Source organism: Lissotriton helveticus, chromosome 8 (assembly GCF_964261635.1).
Source record: "Lissotriton helveticus chromosome 8, aLisHel1.1, whole genome shotgun sequence".
In the NCBI taxonomy this organism is placed as follows: Eukaryota; Metazoa; Chordata; class Amphibia; order Caudata; family Salamandridae; genus Lissotriton; species Lissotriton helveticus.
The window spans coordinates 1213023638-1213048111 of NC_136069.1; the positions used below are offsets into that span (position 1 = coordinate 1213023638).

Sequence of the window (24474 nt, forward strand, 5' to 3'; positions counted from 1 at the left end):
CACCATGAGAGGCCCAAGGTCATCTTGATGATGGTGGCTGATGGTGCAGAGGAAGCGGAAAGCGAGCCTCTCCCCGATCTCTTTTTGTCTCAGGAAAAGGATGGGTCGGTGGGGTAAGTGATTCTCTCCCCATCTCTAACTCCTGAGCAACGAGAGGACTGCCACCAGGTCTTGGAGCAGTACTCCTCGTTGTTCTCCCTTGTCCCGGGAAGGACCCACCTGTGTACCCATGATGTGGACACAGGAGACAGCCCACCAGTGAAGTCTAAGACCTACCGGCTGTCAGACAAGGTGAAGGCCAGCATCCACGGTGAAGTTACCAAGATGCTGGAGCTAGGAGTCATTGAACCTTCTAGTAGCCCCTGGTCCAATCCGGTGGTTCTGGTACCAAAAGCTGCCCCACCGGGCACCTCTCCAGAATTGAGGTTCTGTGTGGATTACCGGGGACTGAACTCAGTGACCAAGACTGATGCACATCCGATCCCTAGGGCGGATGAACTTATTGACCGGCTGGGAGCTGCCCAATATCTGAGTACCTTTGACCTTACCTCAGGGTACTGCCAGATCTCCCTTACAGATGGAGCAAAGGAAAGGTCAGCCTTCTCCACGCCTGAGGGCCACTACCAGTTCTGTGTGATGCCCTTGGGACTCAAGAACGCCCCTGCCACTTTTCAGCGGCTGGTGAACCAGGTCCTCTCTGGAATGGAGGCTTTCTCCGCTGCTTATCTGGATGACATTGCCGTCTTCAGCAGCAGTTGGGAGGACCATTTGTGTCACTTACAAGCTGTTCTCCAGGCCCTGAAACAGGCTGGCTTGACAATCAAGGCCAGTAAATGCCAGATCGGGCAAGGGTCGGTTGTGTACCTAGGCCTCTTGGTGGGCAGCGGAGCGGTGCAGCCCCTTCAGGCACAGATTGAGGCAATCATGCCCTGGGAGCCCCCCCCCAAGACCCAAACGGAGGTCCGAGCTTTTCTGGGCCTTACAGGTTACTACCGTCGCTTTGTGAAGGGGTATGGCACTATTGTAGCGCCCCTCACTGAGCTCACATCTAAGAAACAACCTCGACGGGTAGTCTGGACGGAGGCTTGTCAGCAAGCCTTTGAGAAGCTGAAACAAGCAATGTGTGCAGCACCGGTCCTGAGGGCCCCGGACTTCTCCAAGGAGTTCATTGTTCAGACAGACGCATCAGAGCATGGCATTGGGGCGGTATACAACCTTTAGCACGCATTTTTTACAACGCACTACCATTACCACGCATCTGTTACAACGCATACCATTACAACGCATAGCGCTTTGGGGCAATCTGACATAGGGAATGGCTAGTGAATAGGTTAATTTACTATCCAATAACCTTCCCTAGTGTCCACGGGGACTGGAGTTGGAATAGTAAATTAAACTATTCACTATCCAGCACCCAAAGCACTATGCGTTGTAAAGGTATCGCGTTGTAAAAAATGCGTGGTAATGGTATGCGTGGTAAAAGTGTGCGTGCTAACGTCATACATCCCATTGGGGCAGTGTTGTGGCAAGAGGGTCTGGATCAGCCTGTTGTCTTCCTGTCAACGAGATTGCTTCCCCGGGAACAGAAGTGGAGTGCAATAGAGCGGGAGGCCTTTGCGGTGGTATGGGCTCTGAAGAAGCTGCGGCCATACCTTTTTGGCTCGCACTTCCTGGTTCAGACTGACCACCGACCCCTTCGTTGGCTGATGCAAATGAAGGGAGAGAATCCTAAGCTGTTGAGATGGTCCATCTCCCTACAGGGAATGGACTTCCGGGTGGAACATCGGCCTGGAGTGGACCACACCAATGCAGACTGTCTCTCTAGGTATTTCCGCCTTAGTGATGAGGACTCCCAAGGGGTTGGGTAGCTCTCCCCACTTTCAGCTGGGGGGACGCGTGTTAGACCTGTCTGCCCTTAGGGTAGTCCCTCCTATTTGTTATTTATTTTTTGTCCCCTTTTTGCCCCTCAAACCCTTCCTTTTTGATATCCCCTGGAATTTTTAAGGTGTTGACCTGGGGGTTAGGTACTCCTTGACCCGATGGTTCCTTTAGAACTAGAAATCCCTCCTTTTCTAGGGCAAGTTTAGCCACACAAAATGGTGGCCAATAACTGCCATAACTGTCCTACCTCAGGGACTGACCCATAGTCTAGTGTGAGGTTCTGGAACCTTCTGGACCACTCTGGAACCTGGGGCACAAGCTATATATAGGGAGACTGTGGGGCGGCCATTTTGTGAAGACACTGGACTGACGAGGTGGACTGGAGTCCAGGCTGCTGACTGTGCAGGGTATCGCACATAAGGGGTTGATTGCCTCTCGAGGCTGCTGCTCTTATAGTGAATGCTGCCCCCCAGCTGTTGACCTCACCCAGTCGCGAATAAACCCCCCCCCAGGACCAGTTTCCCATATCCCAGGAGGGAGATTTCCCTGACCAGGACGTGTGAGGGGAGCCAGGACAGTTGTCAAGGTGGTGAGTGCTGAAACCCCCACTAGAAGAGTGGCCTGCGCGACATTGAACCTGGACGCCTTATTTTTACCTGGAGCGACAGTGTGACTAAGTGTCCCCAGGTGCAGCCCCTAAGGCATTGGGGTCCTACGCAGGTGGTTGGAAGCTCACGAGGTAAAACCCTCCCCCACAATCAAAGCGGGAGAGAATCACGCCCCCCTCTACTCGTGACGAGACTTTGCCACTCACCACGGTAGCTTCCCGGTGAGCAGGATTCCAGGAGAGGGTTCCGAGGTGCGGCGGCCGGTGATCTTGCTTCGGGACTAGGTTGGCTGGTGCTGCGGACGGGCCTGTGGAGAGGAAGCCAGGCCGCGCTGTCAGGAAGTCGAGGTGGAGCTGGGAGAGATGCGGGGCGGAGTCGGAGGCTTTTGCCCTTGAGCGTCACACTTCCGCGTCTCTGCTGTCAGCCCAAACCACACGGGGAAAATAGACAGAGGTCAGCGGGTGGAGCAACGGAAAGTCTGTGGCCCTACTTCATTCAAGTAACCAAAAGTACCGAAGCCGGCAGGTGAGGCGCTTGGGGTAACGTGCCGAAGCTGAGGTGCGTGGTCTCGCGCTTCAGACACCGTTCTGAGGAGAACGAAGGTACTGTTCTGCCGGCTAACGAGACTCGAGCGGAATCTGCTAGTCGGAAGGGGAGGGTGAGATCTGATCAGCTGTGAACAGGAACGAAGGGAGCGAACCTCACATCACGTGTGTGGATGGTAAATTGAGAACCACAGGTGTCTCGGCAGTGGCAAAGCTTCTTGAGGCATCTGGTGTGGATCAGCTATCTGGATGAGTGACTGCAGCAGAGGAATTAGCCCAAAATGCTTATAGTAAACGGTCCTTCTTACAAGTAGGAATTGGGTCTAACCTCCTGCCTGTGGGGGAGTTATTCTATTTGGTATTGTAATCCCAGCATGTTCATTAGAGTTCCCTCAGCTTAGGAAACTGAATAGTCTACTGTGAGTAGGAGAGTAAGGAATTAGATTATATCTGTATACAGAATGAGCACGCCTGCTAAGTGAGCCATTGATCATAAAGGCGGGTGGCGATTAGTTATAAAAGGTTATTCAGGGTTCATTGCATTGATTGCTGAAGATTGTTGAGGAATTGCCACGGCAAATGTAATGGAAATGTCTTGCTTAAATGTAAGTTAATGTTGGGAGCATTCATCTAGCCAAGAACCTGTTTATTTATAATCGCTTCAAGTGAAACTGTGGAATATTCAGTGTATAGATAAATGCTGGAAATTATCATTTAGTTCCTTCTGACTAGAGGGGAATGTGCCATTGACGTTATTTGTAAATGCGATTGTGCTAACAGACTAATGCAGTGCAGTTTTGAAACAGAACCAAAATATTGCAAAGAAAATACGAGGTACCACGAAGAGAATTTTATAAAACAGCCCGTATTTTTCTAAACTGGTGTAGTGTCCTTATTTTTGAGTAGATGGACGTTATGTTACTGGAGGGTGTGGCGCAAACTTAACACATGTACCTTTGGGATAGGCCTACCTACTTTGTGCCAAGCTACCCTATGTAGACTGGTAACCCCAGGTCCAACAGTCGCAATTCAACTTTTGCAATGTGGATTGGGTTCTTCCCTCTCAATTGGATATGGGAGGTGGGAGGGGGATGTTGGGTTTTCAAACTACACGTGACGATATGGATTAATTGGTATAGTCAAATGTAGTGCAGGTCGGCAGCCTAGATGCAGACTAGATTCATTTTCAAGATTTAATGCATGCCAAACAGGGTACAATTCGAAGTAAATGTGGTCCTCATGACGTGGAATGTTAGGGGCCTTAATAATGTCAGCAAATTTAAACTAGTAACTAACTATATGCAGCGTCATCAGGTGGACATTGCCTTCATACAGAAAACTCAGTTGGCACCCTCTGTGAAAACATCTCTGGCAGGTAACTGAGGGCGCATAGGCACTTTGCTGGATATAGCACATATGCGAGAGGAGCGGCAATATTAATCCATAAGTGTGTGCCCTTCAGTGTATCATGATCCGGAGGGGCTACTTGTTGCTAAAGGGATGTCTGGTGAAACATTTTATATTATTCGTCAACATCTATGCACCAAACGTTGACGATCCATACTTTTTCAATTTTATTTATACATATATTGAATGCATGGGGGCAGACCAAATTTGTTTTGGTGGAGATTTTAACTTGCTACTTGATGCCACTCGCCAATGCACAACTAACACTGCAGACACTAAGCCTAGGGCTGGAAGGGTGTTATTCGATATGCTTGAAAGCCAGGGACTGGTTGATGCTTGGAGGCATCAAAAACCTGATCAAGTTGGATACACGCACTAATCAGCACCACCCAATACATGGACCCGATTGAACTACTGGTGCCTCTCAGCTGGGGCTAGACTCTGGTTTAGAGATGTGGCATATTTCCTGCGCACACTATTGGACTATTCGCCTGTGGGGATGCAACTGCGAATCCTGCATGCTGGGGGTGTGTCTGAGCTTCGGGCACAGCGATCAGCAAATAGTTCACATTAAAGGAGGGCACAGTTACATACAAGGCCACGCTTAGGGAGGCGTTTAAGGCTTACGCCAAGGGAGTGTGCATATCTAAAAGTGCAGGTGTGCTCCCGGATTTGAGGTGCACTATTGCACATGTAGAGGCACAACTGGCAGATCTCGATCGGCAGGCTGCTCAACCACTGATTCCCTCAAGTGTGCAATGCCGCGTTGCCCTCCTAGATCAGTTTCGGGAAGTAGCTGATCACGAGGCCCAGTATCTTGGAAAATTTTCGACTACCAGGTGCTATGGGGAAGGGGAACGGCCGGGAAGGATCCTCACTAGGTAATGCAGCCGGCCCACAGGTCAACATATATCTCTGAGCTTCTGGGGAATGAAGGGTCACGTAAAACTGGCAATGTGGGAATCCCTAATGAGGTGCTCACTAACTATAAGGAATTTTACACCACCAGGGCTTCAGTCCAACAATGCAGTTATGTATTTTTCAAACCTTGAATTGGAGGAAGTGTGGTCCATTCCAGATCCTGTATTACCGGACATTTCAGATGAACAAGGCTTGTTACTTCTGCATAATCTAAGAATTTTGGAGCTTGTAATGTTAATTGGCAGATTCAGATTTCATGGCGGTATCTTACCAGATATTTAATGTATGTACAAAATGTAAGGTATTTTTTATAAGTATGAGTGACCATAGTATTTTAGCTGTTAATGTAGATATAAAGATCGAGAAGCCTGAACTCTGGAATCAGAGGGATGAAAAAGTCTTCTTATACAATTGCAATAATAGGCACACCTGCTGGTCAAATAATTTGCTTCCAAATTTTAAGAGGGTCATTGAAAATACAGATTTTATTTGTATTTAAGAAACCCCTATTCACAGGTTTGAGAGAATCTTGGTTGCAATTAGAACCTTTGGAAGAAAAAAGCAAGTTAATAGTTTTGTATCATTAGTAATTATAACAAGAGAAATATTAAAATTGAATTGTGAAATTAACGCTTTAATTAGCGATCAATTTAGGCTGCCCCCGATACAAAGGTAAAGAGAAATTATTAGACTGAAACAAGGATCGTAGAAGGGTTGAAGACTCAAATTGGGTTAGACTTCGAGAGGTTGCCCTTTCTGGAGATACTAGGAAGAATTGGGCACTGATAGCAACATTTTGTGATGGGAGACAGAAGTCAAAACCTATTTTGATTCCAGAAGCAGAATGGTCTACATATATATTTCCCAGCGGTATGTCTTAAATCCCACAATTGGGCAGAATCAAGAGGTTAGCTCTGACCCGACCGTGGGGAGCGATTATGTGCACCATCATGCTTAAAATAGAGGGTTACATCAAAGGGGCAAGATACTCTAGCACAGTGGGCCCAGATGACTTACCAATAGCCATAATAAAACAGGATGCTGAAGTGTGGGCGAAACTTCTGCATCCGATGTTTGTCCATTGTTATACCCATGGTGATATTCCACAATCCTGGAAGGGAAGTATAATTGTTCCACTATACAAAAAGGGTCCAAAAAATTCCACTGCCAGTTTTAGACAGATCTCTCTCCTAGACGCAACTGGGAAATTATTTGGAAAGAGCATCCTCAATTATCTGCAAGATTGGGCATTCGGAAATAATGTTATTCCCCTAGAACAAACAGGATTTCAGAAAAATAGTGGCACCTTGAATAATATCACCGCCTTGCAAACCTTAACTGAAAAAAATCCAGTGAGTCGGGGAATGCCGTTATATGCACCTTTTATAGATTTCTCTACAGCATTCGACAGGGTAGATCGGGGGAGGTTGGGGAGGAAATTGGTCAGCATGGGGATACCAGGGAATCTTTTAAGATTAGTTATTGTTTTCCACACCACCACTTGGACACAGGTTTTATTAGGGGGAACATAAGGCCTCTCGAGAAAGATAGTAACTAATAACAGGTTGAATCAGGGGTGCCTTTTGGCCCCTTTACTTTTTTCTATATACATCAATGACTTGCCAAGAAGAGTGGGGCGCAGCAAAAAGGGGATTCACCTAAATTAGGAAACTTAAAGCTGAGCTGTCTGCTATATGCAGATTACACCATAATAATGGATTTAACCCCAATCGGACTACAAAGATGACTTGCCGAGTTGATCAAGTATACAGAAGAGTATTATTTCAAAATAAATATTTTAAACAGTAAAGTCATGATTTTTAGTTATCAAGGATGTAAGGTCAGAAAAAAATTGCATTGGTTTTTGGGAAAAGGGAAACTGGAAGTAGAAAAGTTTTACCCGTATCTAGGAAAAATATTTACAACAGTTGCTCCGCTAGCAATCATATCGACCACTGTAAAGGCAAAGCTATTTCACAAGCCTTTGCAGTTAACCATTCGTACACACTGCGGGAAAAGACACTTCTCACATATGATATCAGTCTATAAAATAAAGATACCGCTCACACTGAACTATGCCAGCAAAACAATAGATGCATAGTGTGGGATAAATTTGAGAAAGTGGAAGGGCAGATCTGGCATCAAATATGTAATGGGAACCGTGCTGACCCAATCGAAGCGCTTAGGCTTGAATTTGGTTTACTCTCCACTTACGTGTTATCGATGGCTGCGTGTTCAAGATGGAGCAATGCATTATTAAATAGCTCTGACATTCCACTACGGGTAGCTCTTTATAGAGACATTTTTGCCAATATGAAAGAAAAGAGTTCTATATTTAGGAACCACCTGAAAGCATCAACAATGTTCGGCTTAGATAAGGATGGTGCGGTGGACCTCTGTAAAAGGGCCTTGAAAATAAGATATAAGAAAACAATCTATGGGGTTTCTCGTGAAAGAGACATTAAAATGTGTGCAGAGAATAGCAATAATTACTGTATTGTGGGAAGTAGTATTTGCAAAGAACCCCAACCTTATGTTTTATGGAATCTTAAACATTGAGTACATAGGGTGATTCTGTTGCTTAGACTGAATTTACTTCCTCTAAGAATTGTAACAGGAGCTTTGGAGGGTATCGCTAGACATGAAAGACTTTGTCATTTGTGTAATTCCTTTATACAAGACCTAAATGATGTTCATTTGTGTCTTTATACAATATTTTATGTTGAATTTAGTACTTTGCTGTTGATTTTTATGGAGTGTAATGTTGATCTTAAGATGTATTTTTATGTGGAACTCTTCAGGGTCCCAAATCATAATAAGTAAATTGAATTGAATTGGAAAAATGTATATAGAATTGTGCACCACCAGGGCTTCAGAGCATCCATCGGCAAATAGTGAATATTTAGACGAGGGCTTCATGGTCTAGATGGAAAAAGCACACCAGGAATTCCTGGCGGAGCCATTCTCGGTAAAGGAAGTGTTTGAAGCCATCAATGCACTGGATGGCAATGAGGCGCCTGGGTTGGATGGGTTCTTGGGATGCTTCTACAAGAAGTACAAAGATATTCTTGCTCCATATCTTATTGATGTGTATCTGGAAGCCATAGAGGCCAGTGTTTTCCCACCCAACTTAAGAGAGGCTGTCACAATCCTACTTTCAAAACCTAGGAAAGATCCGCTGCTTTGTGGTTCTTATAAACCATTGTCACTTTTAAACAAGATCTTAGCTAAAATGCTGGCCACTTGGCTAGCCCTCATTGTAGAAAAGCTGATCTCATCTGCCCAGTCTGGTTTTATCCCCCGCAAGTCAACGTTGCAAAAACGCTGCACGCTGTTCACCTCCATAAATTGAATGTTGCTGTCCTACTCGATGCTGAAAAAGCTTTTGATTAGCTCGAGTAGCCTTTCCTCTATGTGGTGCTGGGCTGCTTGGGAATGCCGGATCGGTTCTTGGTGGTTAATAAATTATTGTATGCTCGTCCCATGGTCTGCATGTATCTAAATGGCACAATGACAATCGGTTTCCAGCTGACCCGGGGCACACAGCAGGGGTGTCCACTTTCCCCCTTGTTGTTCCGATTGGGACTAGACCCACTGGTGTGCCATTTGCAGGAGAGGCATGGTCACTGGGGCCTACAGTTTAACACAGGGACACTGCTCCTTACATTATGTGCGGATGATATCATGTTATATGTAAGGCAGCCGGATGATAATAACATGGTGCAGATTCTGCGTAAGGTGAAGTGATACGGCACTTTATCTGGTCCGTGTATTAACTGGGGGAAATCAGAGGTGTTCCGACTGACAGAGGTCCCCTGTGCTGAGCTGTTTGAGTTCCCCTTGAAGTGGTGTGAGGAATCTGTCAAGTACCTAGGGTTCAACATACACAGGATGAAAGATCATATACTTCAGTTAAATTACGGTCCAGTAATGGAAAGAGTGGGACAAAATATAGAGCGGTGGCTTACACGGCCATTGTCCATGGTGGGAAGAATAGCAATCTTCAAAATGGTAATCCTCCCTCAATTTTTATATTTGTTCCAAAATATTCCCATTTTTGCTCTATAACAGCTTTATCACAGCTCTTAGAACATTTTTTATAAGACTGGTTTGGGGTGGTAAACAACCCCGTGTATGTTGAGACACACTGATGTCGCCCTATGAGAGAGATGGGCTGGGGGTATCGAATTTTCAAGTCTACTATCTGGTTGCGCAGGCAAGTTTTGCCAGGCACTGGTACCACTCCGGTAGGAGCATTCCCTACTTTAGGCCGGAGGCCGATGTGGGGCTGGCTGCTCCCCTCAACACCCTGCTCCCAGTTGGGTTCCCGCGTGAGCCACAAGAGATTCAAACACTCTCTACAACTAGCTGGACATGGCACAAACTGTTGAAAATAACTGGAGCATGCGTATTATACTTGCCAGCACTCCCGCTAGCAGGCAATGGCTGGGTTCCTATTCTGCAAGAGACTCTTGTGAAACATACCATAGCCAGGCTCCATTTGGTAAAGTTTGGAGATTTATTTCCTCAGGGGCGCTTCTTTTCCCGCACTGAGGACCCCCGCTTTTGTTCTGAATAGATTGCAGAGGGCACTGCGCACTCAAGTGTTCAGTGATCAGTTAGAACCCCCTGAGTTTCCACTGTTGATTGGTATTATTAAAGTGGGAGACGGCACGCACATTGTGGCCAGAATGTATAGGGCTGCGGTCTCCCTACTGCCGTCACGAGACACTGGGGTGCGAGCGGCCTCGGAGTTAGACATTGTGCATCCAGTGCACTACAAAAGATAGATCCATCCAGGGTTGTGATCTATCCTGATCACAACCCTGCCTGCAGTGCCATTCCCAAGATGTGGGCTTTGCGCATGTCACATGGACATGCACTAAAATCAAAAGGTATTGGGCGGCAATATTTGGGGAACTTTCCCAAATGAAAGAAATGGGGCTAGCGCCTTCACCATTTATGGCATTGCTTGGGTATACTCATGACCTCCCCAAGTCTAAATGGTGATTCGTCGCCATCGCATTTCTTATTGCCAAACATGAAATGGCCATAAATTGGGGTTGTGCACAAAACCCCACAGTGCACTCCTGGCTGCTCAGTATGACATATTGTAAAACTAACAGTGACACCTGCGCACAGTAACAACCACCTTCTACAATGCCCTTAGATATATTGCAACCATTTCATACTTACATGCTTAAAACGCGGGACACTGACAACACCTCCACTTCAGCGTGATACACTTCAAATTGGGATGGGATGCAGAGGGCAAATGTGGGGCATATGTGACTCCATGGAGTTGTAATACTAAATATGTATGCTTACCGCTCTTTGTAGCATGGATGTTTTGTACCCATTGATTTACTCTGTAATAAGTCTGCTACTTGTTTGGTGATTTCCCTTGTACGAGTCATTCTCTGCACTGCACTGTGACCTTTCTATGCAATATATGTTAAAATCAATAATAAAAGTTGGACAGCAGTTGCACAAATACTGAGACAACAAAACACCTTCCTGAAAGGCATCAAAATTAACCCAACGTACTAAACAACCTGAACTCCACTATCTCCCCACCACCTGGGCAACACAACTGGTTCCATCTCCTCCCAATTGTAGCAAATCAGGGTCCTCTGCAGTCGCCCCATGCCTCCCCAGAAGAACATATAAGAAAAGACAATAACTAAAGCTCAAATGTCACTTTGTCTCAGAACAATGCTAACTCCAGCTTGGTGTCTTAAGAGCCAGTGTTACACCCTGCTAAGTGTACAAGCGACTGAGCAGGTGTCCAGGTGCGAGGACAAGCCTCCAGCTCCCACTATGTGTCTTGGTCCCTAGAAGACAGGGATAGTCCCCACCGCCAGTGGTAGCAATTCTATTAAATGGCACATTTCCCCTGTTCGTTCATTTTCCCATATCTGATATTATTAAGACTTTTCTGTTACACCCCTGTTAGATTGCATATTCCTCTCTCGACTTGCAGCATCCTCTGACAAGAGGGAGTCTGGAATTATATCTTGCGATCTATCTCCAGAGTCAGGAACTGGTTCCATTTAAAAAGTTCTGTTCGGGCGTACCCAGATTCTGCGTGCTCCTCCTGGGATTTCCTAGCGGGTCAGGGCCTGCCGCCCGAGCTACCCCACTCTGACAGGACTCACCAGATGCCGACTGGAGCGCCGAACAGGAGTCCAACAGGCCTGTTTCATTCAGCCAAGCCGCCACAGCCTCCACCAATTGAAAGAAACATGCTTTTCCTTTATGTTTCAACTTGGCCGGGTAGAGCAAACTGTATTTCAGCCCAGCCTCTCGTAGCCGTTGATTCAGAGCTAGGAAGGTCCGTCGCTGTTCCTTAACCCTTATTGCATAGTCATGAAAAATTTCAATGGAGTGTCCTCAATACGACTGCGGTACCTTAGATCTGATGGCCTGGAGGATGATGTTTCAATCTCTGTAATTAAAAAATCAGGCTTTGATAGCTCTTGGGGGGGCTCCAGGGCAGGGCTGTGGCCAGAACACTCTGTGGGCTCTTTCTATGTTGACAAATTTAGATAGACTCGTGGGGGCCACTTCATTAACAATCCAGTTCTCCAAGAAGAGTTCTGTTGATGGGCCCTCAGCCTTTTCGAGAAAGCCAATGAAACTTAGGTTTTTCCTTCTTGATCTTCTCTCCGCATCCTCTACCTTGTCATCCAGCTGGACCACTCTTTTCTGCAACTTCACAACCAAGTCCCTGAGAGAGCAGCCCTCCTGTTGCATTGTTTACGCATTTTATTCCGTGACCGGCACTCTACCCAGTTACTTATGAAGATCTCACCTCAAAACAGTTACATCTATTAATCAATCAATCAATCAGGGGGTTTGTAAAGCGCATTACTCACCTGTGCGGAACTCAAGGTGCTGGGGGGGGGGTGACAGCTCAGGATCAGTCAAAGAGCTAGGTCTTGAGGTCCTTCCTGAAAGTGTGCAGTGTTGGAGAGTGTCTGATGTTCAAAGGGAGCTTTTTCCATGTCTTGACTGCGATGTGAGAGAAGGCTCTCCTGCCTGTTCTGTTACTGCGGATATGGGGGACCTCTGCTAGGGCGAGGTCGGTGGAGCGGAGGTTTCTCTTGGGTATGTGGAATGATAGTCTTTCGTTGAGGTATTTGGGTCCGATGTTGTTGAGGCATTTGTAGGCGTGGGTGAGGAGTTTGAAAGTGACCCTCTTCTCGACCGGGAGCCAGTGGAGGCCTCTTAGGTGTTGGGTCAGGTGCTTGAGGCAAGGAGTTCCTAGTACGAGACTGGCAGCGGCATTCTGGATGGTCTGGAGTCTGTGCAGGAGTGTTTTGTTGATAATGGCGTAGAGGGCGTTTCCATAGTCCAGTCTACTAGTGATGAGTGTGTGGGTCCTTCTGCAGTCAGATGGGAGCCACTTGAAGGTCTTGCGGAGGATGCGAAGGCTGTTGACGCTGGTGGAGGCGACTGAGTTGATCTGGTGGTTCATGGATAGGGAGGGGTCAAGGTTGATCTATCACCACAGCCTCAACGCTGTGAGCCATATCTTCCCTGGATGAGTGCATAACCGCCATAATATCTGCCAATGTTGGGTTCGGATCCAACTTGTGTGGGCCCTATCCCAAGGCCACACTCTCCATCCGCTACTGATATTGGGCCAGATATTAATTGCCAGAACCCGGCAGCTGAGCCTGGTGCCTCCTTGGTCCCAGCGAGACTTATTAGCTATCAATTCCCCACTCCACTCAGTTGGGGATTCACTCTTGGGCCCACCGTCGTACCGGGGATCGCTTTAGCCCAGGATCGTCCTTCTTCGATGTTTATCCAGGGTTTTTTACCCCGCCAAGGAGTCAGTCCACCACCCTCTGTTTTCTCCTTCGGTATCTCACTACTGGCATGGTGTCCTCATCCTGCCAAGTTGCTCTCATTGATGTATGGGGAGCCATTTCTCATCTGTGCCCACCTCTAAGGTGCCAAGTCTCTTCAGTGACTTTAGGCCGTCACCCGGGGACTCCCCATGTCTAACTGCCCCTGGTCAAGGCCTTGGCAGCAGTGCAGGCTCGGTCACTCATTTCCCCGCTGCTCACTTGCTGCATAAATGACATTAGTGTGGCTACAGCTTTCCACTCCCTGGGTTGTCAGAAGGGGTCCTTTGCTCTGTGCAGGATCTTCTGATAATCATCCACCCCCAGACACTGCTTTTTGGGCATCCGTTGTTGTGCCACTATGTCTCTGCCAGTCAGCCTGTGATCTGGCCAAGTCCGAAGACCTCAAATGCACCGCCCGGTCATCTCCCAAGATGGCACATCCCGGCCTTAGCAGATGCACCTTCCCAGGCTCTGACACCGGCCGCCGCGGGCTGAGAAAAGATCTCCGGCAGGTAATGTCCCCCTCTACTTTGGGGGGATAACACTGCATTTGGGGTGTCAAGGATAGTGTTGGATATAGAGACTCTGGCAAACACTTCTAGTCCATCATGTGCCTAAACCGTGCCCCCCTAAAGGGGTTTCTCTTCTGAGGCTTTTGTGTCATTGTATATTTTGCTCTGTTCCAGCCACAACTGCATCACATCTCTAGTTGAGGGGAAGCCCAGGGTAGACTTTACCCCCAAACAAATACTGCAGGTAATCTAAGTTGCCCATAGTCCATCTTTCAACTGCGTATACCGGTTCTGTCTGCGGCTAGTTAAGTCATTTGTTTTCCACTTTTACATGGGGCATATCTAGTACTATTGGATATCTCAAATTGCTTCTTTTGGCGAGAATTTAATATCAAAGAATATGAAACTTCATGTGCAGGTGTATAAACTCTATTTTATTTGAATGATCAATGTCCGACGTCCATGGAATAAACATAATGGGTATAATCATAACTTTGAATGTAAAGTCCAAAACAATTATTCTTTCTAGATTCACAGTTCAAAAGTTTTGTACTTCACAGGTACAGTTTCTCAATCCTTTTTATGGTAATATCATGTGTTTGATTAGTTCATAAAGTTATACTTTCCTCCATATAAATACTATATCTTGACATAAAACAGAGATGGTTGTAGCCAGCCAACATGTTTCCCGGGGACCATCCTCTTCTTCATGTCTGAAAAAAATGATTTACCACTGATCTCAATGATAGTATCCTTGTCTTTTCAACAATATGAAACCATCATTTAGTTTGACTATGGTCCATACTTGTTCATCAATATACAGTCTGTAAACAAAAGTATTGCCTGATAATGAGATCAATGGTCACCTTTATACAGTCTCGGTGTCATGTGTGCACACACAAACAGACAGTAGTTTTTTGCATTAGGCTGAACCCTTATGGCAGAAGCTAAGAACATTGCGAATTTCTAAAATTCATTTTAAAATGTTCAACTTTCCCCATGCTTAGAATAATAGCCAATCTTAAAATTTCTATGGCAATTGAGTGGGCACACTTTTCAAAGGGGGACATGAAATCGACAATAGTTGTCATGGAAAAAAAATAGTTTGGAACAATACTGTGTTGTTTAACTGTGCTTGGGTAGTACAACTAGAAAGCATTTTTTCTTTCCTCATGTTTTACAAAATGCTTTTATAATTTCTTCAATAAATGCCTTATGTGTGTCACCAGTATGGTCACCACCTCTCTCACGAAAAAAACAGCCATTTGTTGAAGCTTAATTTTTCTGGTAGGGCCAGGAGCTGGAAGCTTAGTAAGAATTTGTGTAGAATCATCAGTACTTTATAACGTGGCAATAATTACTATATTTTCCTTAATAATCATTTAGTAATAAAGAGACAGCAGGCACTCAAATAATTTTCAATTATTACTTTAGGTGTTTGCTGAGTTAAATCTGTATTCCAAATATAAAAACACAGTATTTTGTTGGTTTTCCCCGTAAAAACTTGGCATTGTCATAAACATCCTGGACAGGTCTCGGTTGGGGGTGAATATAAACAGGAATCAATTTTTTTTAGTCCTAGAGTTTTGTCAACAAATGTTTTTGCCCGGTTCCTTATGACAGTCCTTAAAACGGCCATGTTGTTCACTGGTTGGCTCCAAAGGGGTCTTGTGACCGAAATAATCCATTTCAACCAATGTTATCAATTCTCCTTCTGGTGTGGTCGAAGAATGGCTGCTGGGCTTTGGAGGAAGAGAAGATGGTCCAGGTAAGTCTGTCTCATAGAGAACCTCACAGGGAATGTTACTTTCTTCTTCTGATTCACTTTCCTGTTCAGGTAAAAGAGGCGTCATTGACAAACAATCTGCTTTATCATGCTCTTTACCACTCCTATGATGCACCTCAAATTAGAAGGGCAGAAGAGAGGAGGAGCCACCGTAGTACTCTAGAATTGTTACTCATGCTTCTGCTCATCCCTGTTAGAGGAGCATGGTCAGTATAGAGTATAAAAGGGCGGCCCTCCAAATGGTATCTTAACTTTTCAACTGCCCATTTAATAGCGAGGCACTTTTTTCAATAGTAGCGTATTTGTGTTTGCGAGGAAAAACGTACAACTTATAAAAAAAATCGGTACATCCACTCCTTCATTGTTGTTTTGAGACAGAACAGCTCCAATGCCACAATCTAAGGCGGCTGTCTGGAGGAGAAATGAATTAGAGAAATCTTGGGTTGATAGGACTAGAAGTGATAGCTTTCTTAAGTTCCCTGAACGCAGAGATAGCTATTTGTGATGGGTTTTGAAGACTACCTTTTGATACCTTCTTTTTAAAAAGATCAATGAGAGGGACCACAATGTCTGAATATTGGGGAATTAATCTACAGTAGCATCCAAAAAGACCCTAAACTGCCTGTATTTCTTTACAGGTCTTGGGAAAGGGGACATCTGTTTTAGCATGAACCTTGCCTTCCTGTGGTTCCATAAACCTATTACCTAATAGATATCCTAAGTACTTCACTTTGGTAAATCAGATTCTGGATTATTTTGCGTTAATATGTAACTGAGCATTTTGTAATTCCGTAAGTATTGTGTGGAGGTGTTGTATATGTGCCTCAAAAGGTGGGTCTAAAGATGCCTATATCATCTAAGTATGCAGAAGAATAGGGTTAATGTGCCTTTAGTACTACTTTCATTAGCCTTTGAAAAGTGGCTGGGGCTCCGTGTAGAACAAATGATAAAACTGTTAATTCAAAAAGACAGTCTGGGGTGGCAAAAGCGTTTTTTCCTGACCTTATTTTTATAGAGGTACTTGCCAATACCTTTTTCTCAAATCTAAAGTGGTGATGTCTTTAGCCTCTTCTAACTCCTCAATGAGTACATCAACCCTGAGAAGAGGGTAGGCATCGCATTTTGATATCCTGTTAACTGCCCTGAAGTCTATACAGAATCAGATAGACCCATTGGGTTATGGACCTAGCACAACAGGACATGACTAATCACTTTTAGATGGCTGGATAACCCCCAATTGCCGCATTTTAGACATTTCTTCACTGATTTCCTGTTATCTGGGAGCCGGTGAAACTATAGGGGTTTTGAGAGACCACCACCCATATTTCTGTGGGACTGGCATGTTTGGCTAATCTAGTGTGACCAGGGAGGTTAGAAGAGATAGAAGAAAAGGATTGCAACACTGGTTGTAGGGAGTCCTTTTGTCCTTCATCAAGTTGGTTATTATTAACTAATTCTTTAAGGTGCTTGTTAGGGAATCATTTGGTTGGCCGACAAAAACTTTTTTGGGTGGTGTACCTATCCATTTTTAACATGTTTATATGAAAGATTTGCATTTTTGCATATCCCATTTTTATTGTATCCCTAATTTCTCAACTATTCTATAAGAGCCGCTTCATTCAGTCTTCATTTTCTTTTTTGAGGTGGGGAGGAGAACAAGAACCCAATCATTAATTGATATTCTCTCCATTTCTTCCCCATATTATAAAATTGCTTTTCTTTCTTTGGATTTTTTTTAATTGGGTGTTGGCTAAGTCTCGTAGTTTACTAATAAGTGGCCTTAATTGTTGCACATATCTTAATAGATCTTGGGCTTCTGTCCCGTTATTCTTCTCCCAGGCTTCTCTGGTTATCTCGAGTAGGGCTATAGGTTGTCTCCCATAAAGAATTTCAAATGAGGAGAAGCGTAAACTGCATTCAACCTGGCCTCTGCTTACAAACAGAGCTAAGGAAAGGAGAAGATTCCAGTTCTTTCCCTCCCAGAGGAGCATTTTTTTAATATGAGTTTAAGGGACCTATTGTGCCGTTCAACTAACTCATCAGTTTGGGGGTGGTATACAAAGATCTTAAAATGGTTAAAATTTAATATAGTGCACAATTCCTCATTAATTTTTACACAAATGGAGTACCTTGATCAGTACGAAGGGAACCCCACCTAAGAGAATATTTAATTAGGAACTCAGGCAATATTTCTGGTCGAGGCTCACTTAAGGGGAAGCGCTTCAGGATAATGAGTGGCATAGTTGACAACTACTAAACAATAAGTGTTACCATGTTTGGTTCTTTGGAAGGGACCAGTCAGGTCCATTCCCATGTTCTTGAAGGGTTGTCCTATTATAGGTAACATTTGGAGAGGGAATGGGGTAGGTTCATATGGGTTTTTCCATCGACAAATCTCACAACTTCTGCAATATGTTTTTATCTCCGATTGAGAAATAAAGAACAGAACAACCAACCAAGGTCCAGCACAACCAAAACACATGTACCATAAACAATCTTAAATTCGGTGCAAAACACTTCCCGCATCCGTCGTCCCAAGGTGCAAATCAGGTCAAAATGTACATCGAAAGGTGGATGGTGCACTCGTTGGAATCAAATGCGAACTAACTTAGTCAATAAAACAATTTTTTTCTTTATTCTGGTAATCTTTAACAGGAACAGCACACAGCCAACGCGTCTTGTTCCCAGTAGGAACTTTGTCAGGGCTCCACATATAAATAACTAAGGTTAGGGAAGTCCAATTGTCCTAATGTCTTTTATCTCCTTTCTTTCTTTTAGGGTCGGTCCTTGCAAAGTCCCCGCCCAGCAAATCCCTCGGGAAAAAGGACAAACCTCAAGGTAAGTCCCATCTCTTTTACTCTTTTGGATAAGCATTGAATAATCAACAAGGAATAAGCCCCCCATGTTCCTGTACTTTCTTTACAAAAAACACCAAAGAAGGTAATAGTTTGTTAAGTCACGAGAAAAGAAATAAATAAGATTCCCTCTTAGGTACAAATAAAAAAAACTGATTCACCTTAAGAATCTGAAATGGTTTTGGTGAGGGAAGAAGAGAAAGAGAAAAAAAAAGAATTGGAAAATGTGACAAACTTGTGGAAGCTTAGGTTCTTCTTCCCTCCCGTTTTCCCCAAATCCGGCCTCGTACCTGGCTAAGGCACATTTCTCCAGAAACATAGTGGGACAACTCATCGTTTTGCGGGCTCAGTCCCAGTTTTCCACTCCCTATGGAACTCAGCGAAGCCAATTCCAAGAAGTTGCCTGTCTTCTCTTCCCAGATGTTCCCAGGGCGGAAACTCGCTATCCGGCTTTCAGAAGCTATGAGGTTTGGATCGCTGAAACCCCAGGATCATCCTCTCTGCCAACTTTGAGAAAGGAACCAGATGGGTCTAGGCTCCTGGTGGACTGGTGGAATCTCATTTGGGATTAGTTTCTTTTTCTTTGTCCTTTGGTTCTGGATGACGTTCCTTTAAATGACCACGTGTTTCCTGATTTGTGCCAAGAGGGTCTAGTGACCTAAATTATCTGGTTCAAAATGTCCTATTCTGGTGTGGTAAAAGAATTGCAGCTGGCCTGTGGGGGAAGATAATAGGGTTCAGGTAAGTCTGGCTCATATAGAACCTCAAAGGGAATATTACTTCTTCCTTCATTCATCTGTCTTTAAAAAGTTGTTAGAGCTCCCTGTAGTCCAAACTGTTAAACAGTAAATTGAAAAAGACCATCTAGGGTGGCAAACACATTTTTAGAGGTTGCTGCCAATACCCATTTATCAAATGTAAAATGGTGATGTATTTAGACTCTCTAAACTACTCAATGAGTTAATCCACCCTGGGAAGAGGGTAGGTAATACCTTTAATATCCAGTTAACTGCCCTGAAGTCCATACAGAATTGGATACACCAATCAGGTTCAGGAACTAGCACAATGGAAGATCAACAATAACTTTTAGAGGGTTTGATTAACCCCATTTACAGCATTTTAGATATTTCCTCACTAACTGCCTCTCGCCTGGCCGCCTGTAACCTATAGTGTTTTTGCCAGACCACCACCCCTTTTTCTGTTGGAATGGCATGTTTGGCTAATCTAGTGTGACCAGGTAGGTCAGAAAAAATAGAAGAAAAGGATTGCAACACTGGTTGTAGGGAGTCATTTTGTCGTTCATCAAGTTGATCATTAATAACTAATTATTTTGAGGTACTGTTTAGGGAATCTCTTGGGTGGCCAACCAACACATTTTTGGGTGGGATACCTTTCCATTTCTTAATATGTTTATATGGTAGATTTGCTCTTTTGTATATCCCTTTTTTATTTTGGAATAGGTTGTCCCAAATCTCTCAACTATTTGCTAGGGGGCCCTCCATTTAGCCTTCATTTTCCTTTTTTGAACTAAGGATGAGAGCAAGATCCCAATCATGTATTTGATGTTCTCTCCTTTGCTTCCCCTCATCATAGAATTGCTTTTGTTTCTTCTGGATTTTTTTCAGTTTGGGTGTAGGCTAAGTCTCGTAGTTTAATAATACATGGCCTTAATGGTTGCACATATTCTAATATATCTTAGGCTTCTGTTCCATTATTCTTCTCCCAGGCTTCTCTGATTATCTTGAACAGGGTTCTGGGTTGTCTCCCATATGGAAGATCAATTGAAGAGCAGCCTAAACTGCTTTGAACCTGGCCTCTGATAACAAACAAAGCTAAGGAAAGGATAAGATCCCACTTCTTTCCCTCCCGCCGGAGCATTTTTCTAACGTGAGTTTGACGGTCCCACTGTACTGTTCAACTAAACCATCTGTTTGGGATGGTATACTGAGGTCTTTAGATGTCTCAAATTTAATATAGAACACAATTCCTGTATTCATTTGGGGTACAAATGGATTACCCTGATCAGTGAGAATTTATTTAGGGAACCCCAAGCTAGAACATTTTCAAAAAGACCTTGGGCAAAATGTCAGGTGTTGGGGATTTTAAAATTAGTTCAGCATGGTTCGAAGGTCCTAACTTTAGAACTATCCGTGACAATTTTGTTAGAGTTATTCTCAGTCTTGAGAGAAGCCTGACATCCCACTCGTTTAGGTTCTCCAATGTTTAAGCATGGCTAGGCTCTCGAAGCAGTTGTCATCTCTACGGCTTGTTCCATGGTTAGGCCTGTATGTTGTTTAAGCCATTTTTGTGTTGCTAGGGGTAAAGCCTCTAGATATTGTTCCAAATAAATGAAATTCATGATTTCTTCCTTGGTGTTCTCAAGAAGTCTGAGCCTTTTATCTACAACCATTTTAAGTTTGAAGAAAAGAGTTTTGGGATTATACCCTTATATGCCATTTTCCTTTCCAAACTTTGAATGATAGGCTTCTGCGTCTGATCCAAGGTGGTCCAATATGACATCCTTGACTTCTTCATAGGAAGCAGTACCACAAGGATTTGCTACCTGGTAGGTGGTCTGTGCTTCGACAACTAGTTGTGGAGCCAGGAAGAAAGGCCATTTGTCAAGGGGCCAAGCACAAGCCCTAGCAGCCCTCTCAAAATGTAAAAGAAGGGATTCTGGGTCTTCAGCAGGGACATATTTCTGTAACGATATGTAGGGGCCTGCCGAAGAGGTGCGAGTAGCAGAGAGATTAGATGTTAGTTGAAATTGACCTTCAGTGACATTGTGTAGACTGGCCATTTGCAACTGTCTTTAAATGTTTTGACGTCCACCTTGGCGGTAGACATTTGTCTTTCAAGGGGCTATTATAATAATCTCTGCCCTTGAATGAGCAGTTGTGCCACATTCTTCCTTTTTATAAATGGTCTAATGTGCCCGCATTCTCCACTACTTGTCGATTGCGGGTGATTATAAACATGAATCAAAACAATATGAGTTCTAGGGTTTTATTGTCACCCAACTATTTTCTTCAGAATTTCACACAGGTTTTAACTAATGTTAGGAAAGTCCAATTGTCCTAATGTCTTTTATGGCCTTTCTTTCTTTCTTTTAGGGTTGGTCCTGTCGAAGTCTCCTGCCGGCATCCAAGATTCCCCTGAAAAAAAGAACATACGTAAGTCACGTCTCTCTGAGCTTATTGAATAATGATAGACTAATCCCCAAGGAATAAGTCACCCGTGTTTCTCTACTTCCTTTACAAAAAACCTAAAGAAGGAGGAGTAGTCTGTTCCTTTCTTAAAACAAGTACTAATTTATTAAGCCACGAGAGAAGAAAGGAAGAAATAAGATCCCCTCTTAGGTACAAATACAAAAAAACAGCTTTCTTTGAGAACTTGAAACGGTTTTGAAGAGGGAAGAAGGGCAAGAGAAATAGAATTGGAACATGTGAGGAATGTGGAAGGTTAGGTTCTTCTCCCTCCCCCGTTTTACCACATCTGGCCCGTACCTGTCTAAGCCATGTGGCACGTTTCTCCATAAACGTGGCAAGGCAGCACATCGTTTTGAGGGCTTGGTCCCAGTCTTCTACCCAGTATTGGAACTCAGGGATGTCAATACCAAAAAGTTACTATTCACAGCTGTTACCAGGGCTGGGATTTGCTATCCGGCTTCCTGCAGCTATGGTGTTTGGATCACTGAAACCCCAGGTCCTTCCTTTCTGCCAACTTCGAGAAAGGAACCAGGTGGGTCTCAACTCCAGGCAGCCTGGGAGATTCTTGATCAGCATTGTCCTCACTTCTGGATTAGATCCTTCTTCTTTGTCCTTTGGTTCTGGATGACGGTCCTTAAAACAACTATGTTGTTCCCTGATTGGGTCCAAGGGGGTCATGTGACTGAAAGCATCCGGTTCAACCGATGTTATCATTTCCTCTTCCAGTGTGGTCAAAGAATGGCAGCTGGGCTGTGGGGGAAGAGAAGAGGGTTCAGGTATGTTTGTCTCATATAGAACCTCCAAGGAAATGTGACTTTCTCATTTGATTATCAGCCATTGAAAAACGGGGGCTCAGTGTAGTCTAAATGGTAAAACAGTAAATTCAAAAAGACTGTCTGGGGTGGCAAAAGTGTTTTTCCCTGATCTTTGTTTTTTAGTGGTACCTGCCAATACCCTTTTACTCAATTATAACATAGCGGTATATTTCTGCCAATACCCTTTTATCAAATCTAAAGTGGTGATGTATTTAGCCTATCCTAACTTCAGGTTTAGGTACTAGAACAATGGGAGATGACCAATTGCTTTTAGAGGATTGGATTACCCCAATTTGCAGCATTCTATATATTTCTTCACTAACAGGCTCTCATCTGGCTGCCGGTAACCTATAGGGTTTTTCGCCCAACCGCTACCCCTTTTTTGTGGGAATGCAGGTTTGGCTATTCTAGTGTAACCAGTGAGGTCAGAAAAGACATAAGAAAAGGATTGCAATACTGGCTGTAGGGAGTCCTTTTGTCCTTTATCAAGTTGATCATTAATAACTAATTCTTTTAAGGTACCGGTTAGGAAGTCTTTTGGTTTGCCAACCTACACTTTTTTGGTGGGAAATCTATACATTGTTTTAACATGATCATATGGTAGATTTGTTCTTTTGTATATCCCATTTTTATTTTGTAAGAGGTTGTCCCTTATTTATTACCTATTCGATAGGGTCCCTTACTTTTAGCCTTCAATTATCTTTTTTTAGGTAGGGAGGAGAATGAGAACTCAATCATTGATTTGATATTCTCTCCATTGCTCCTCCTTATTATAAAATTGCTTCTTTTTTTGTGGCTTTTTCCTAATTGAGTGTAGGTTAAGTCTTATAGTTTACTGATGCATTGCCCTAAATAATGCATGTATCCTAATGGATTTTGGGTTTCTGTCCCTTTATTCCTCTCCCAGGCTTCTCTGGTTATCTAGAATAGGGTTTTGGGTTGTCTCTCATTTAGAAGTTCAAATGAAAGCAGCCTTAACTGCTTTGAACCTGGCCTCTGATAACAAGCTAAGGGAAGGAGAATATCCCAGTTCTTTCCCTCCCCAGGAGCATTTTTGTAATGTGAGTTTGAGGGCCCTATTATACCATTTAACAAACCGATTGGTTTGGGGTTGGTATACCGAGGTCTTGAGATGTTTCAAATTTAACATAGTATACAATTCTTGCATTAATTTTGATACAAATGGAGTACTCTGATCATTGAGACTCTCTTCAACGAACCCCACCCTAGAGAATATTTCAATAGGAACTCAAGCAATACTTCTGGTAGTGGCTGACTTAAGGGAAACCACTTCAGGATAGACAGTTACATGGTCGACAACTACCAAGCAATACGTGTTACCCTGTTAGGTTCTTTGGAAGGGACCAATCAGGTCCCTTCCAATACACTCTAATGGTTAAGGTAAGGGTTCGAGAGATAGGTTTATATGGGTTTTTCTGTTGACAGATCTCATGACTCAAAGAATATTTTTTCATCGCAGCATGAATGCCGGGCCAATAGAACTACCTTAATACCATTTGAGATTTTTTTCTCTTGTCCAGTGTGGCCGGCCAATAAATGACAATAGGAGAAAAAAAGAGTTTCTTTCTTAAATTATTTTGGTACTAGCAGTTGGAGATCTGCCCCTATTGTTTATATTCAACACAAAAGCCCCCTTTTTTCTAACTTGTGGAAACTGAGAACTAATGTTTTCTTTAGTCTCTATAGAGATTTCCAGGCATTTTATAGGGTACGGTCATTCCTTTGATCATGATGGAAATCCCAATTTATCTCCCAACGTTCAGTTGTGCGGAAGGCATTTGGGGATTTTGAATAGTTCTCCTTTTTAAAAAGAGAAGAAGACAACAGGGCCTTAAACATAATGAGAAACTCTATGTTATATGTGGCAAGTATCAATTCTTCTAGCAGAGTTGGCACAACTCCGGCTTTTATTTTTATCTCGCTACCTGTTTGAGTAGTCACTGTCACCTGAGCTATTGGATACTGCCTCATATCTCCATAAACACACATAATCTCTACTTCCTTATACAGAAGAATTGGGGAAGATTCTACCCATTTCTGTATGGTAACTGACTG

General features: G+C 43.9%; 1 protein-coding gene and 1 long non-coding RNA gene across 2 annotated transcripts in view; both read left to right on the forward strand.

The window, feature by feature from the left end:
• LOC144771931 (uncharacterized) overlaps positions 1 to 18350 on the forward strand; it is a 52544-nt gene extending 34194 nt beyond the window's left edge. The window contains exon 3 of the long non-coding RNA XR_013599552.1: positions 18298 to 18350. This is a non-coding gene — a long non-coding RNA (uncharacterized LOC144771931). The remainder of the gene's footprint in view (positions 1 to 18297) is intronic.
• A 1557-nt stretch (positions 18351 to 19907) lies between these two features.
• LOC144773871 (uncharacterized) overlaps positions 19908 to 24474 on the forward strand; it is a 120880-nt gene continuing 116313 nt past the window's right edge. Inside the window, exons 1-2 of the mRNA XM_078658956.1 lie at positions 19908 to 19929; positions 21488 to 21547. Coding sequence (XP_078515082.1) covers positions 19908 to 19929; positions 21488 to 21547 — 82 coding nt within the window. The remainder of the gene's footprint in view (positions 19930 to 21487; positions 21548 to 24474) is intronic.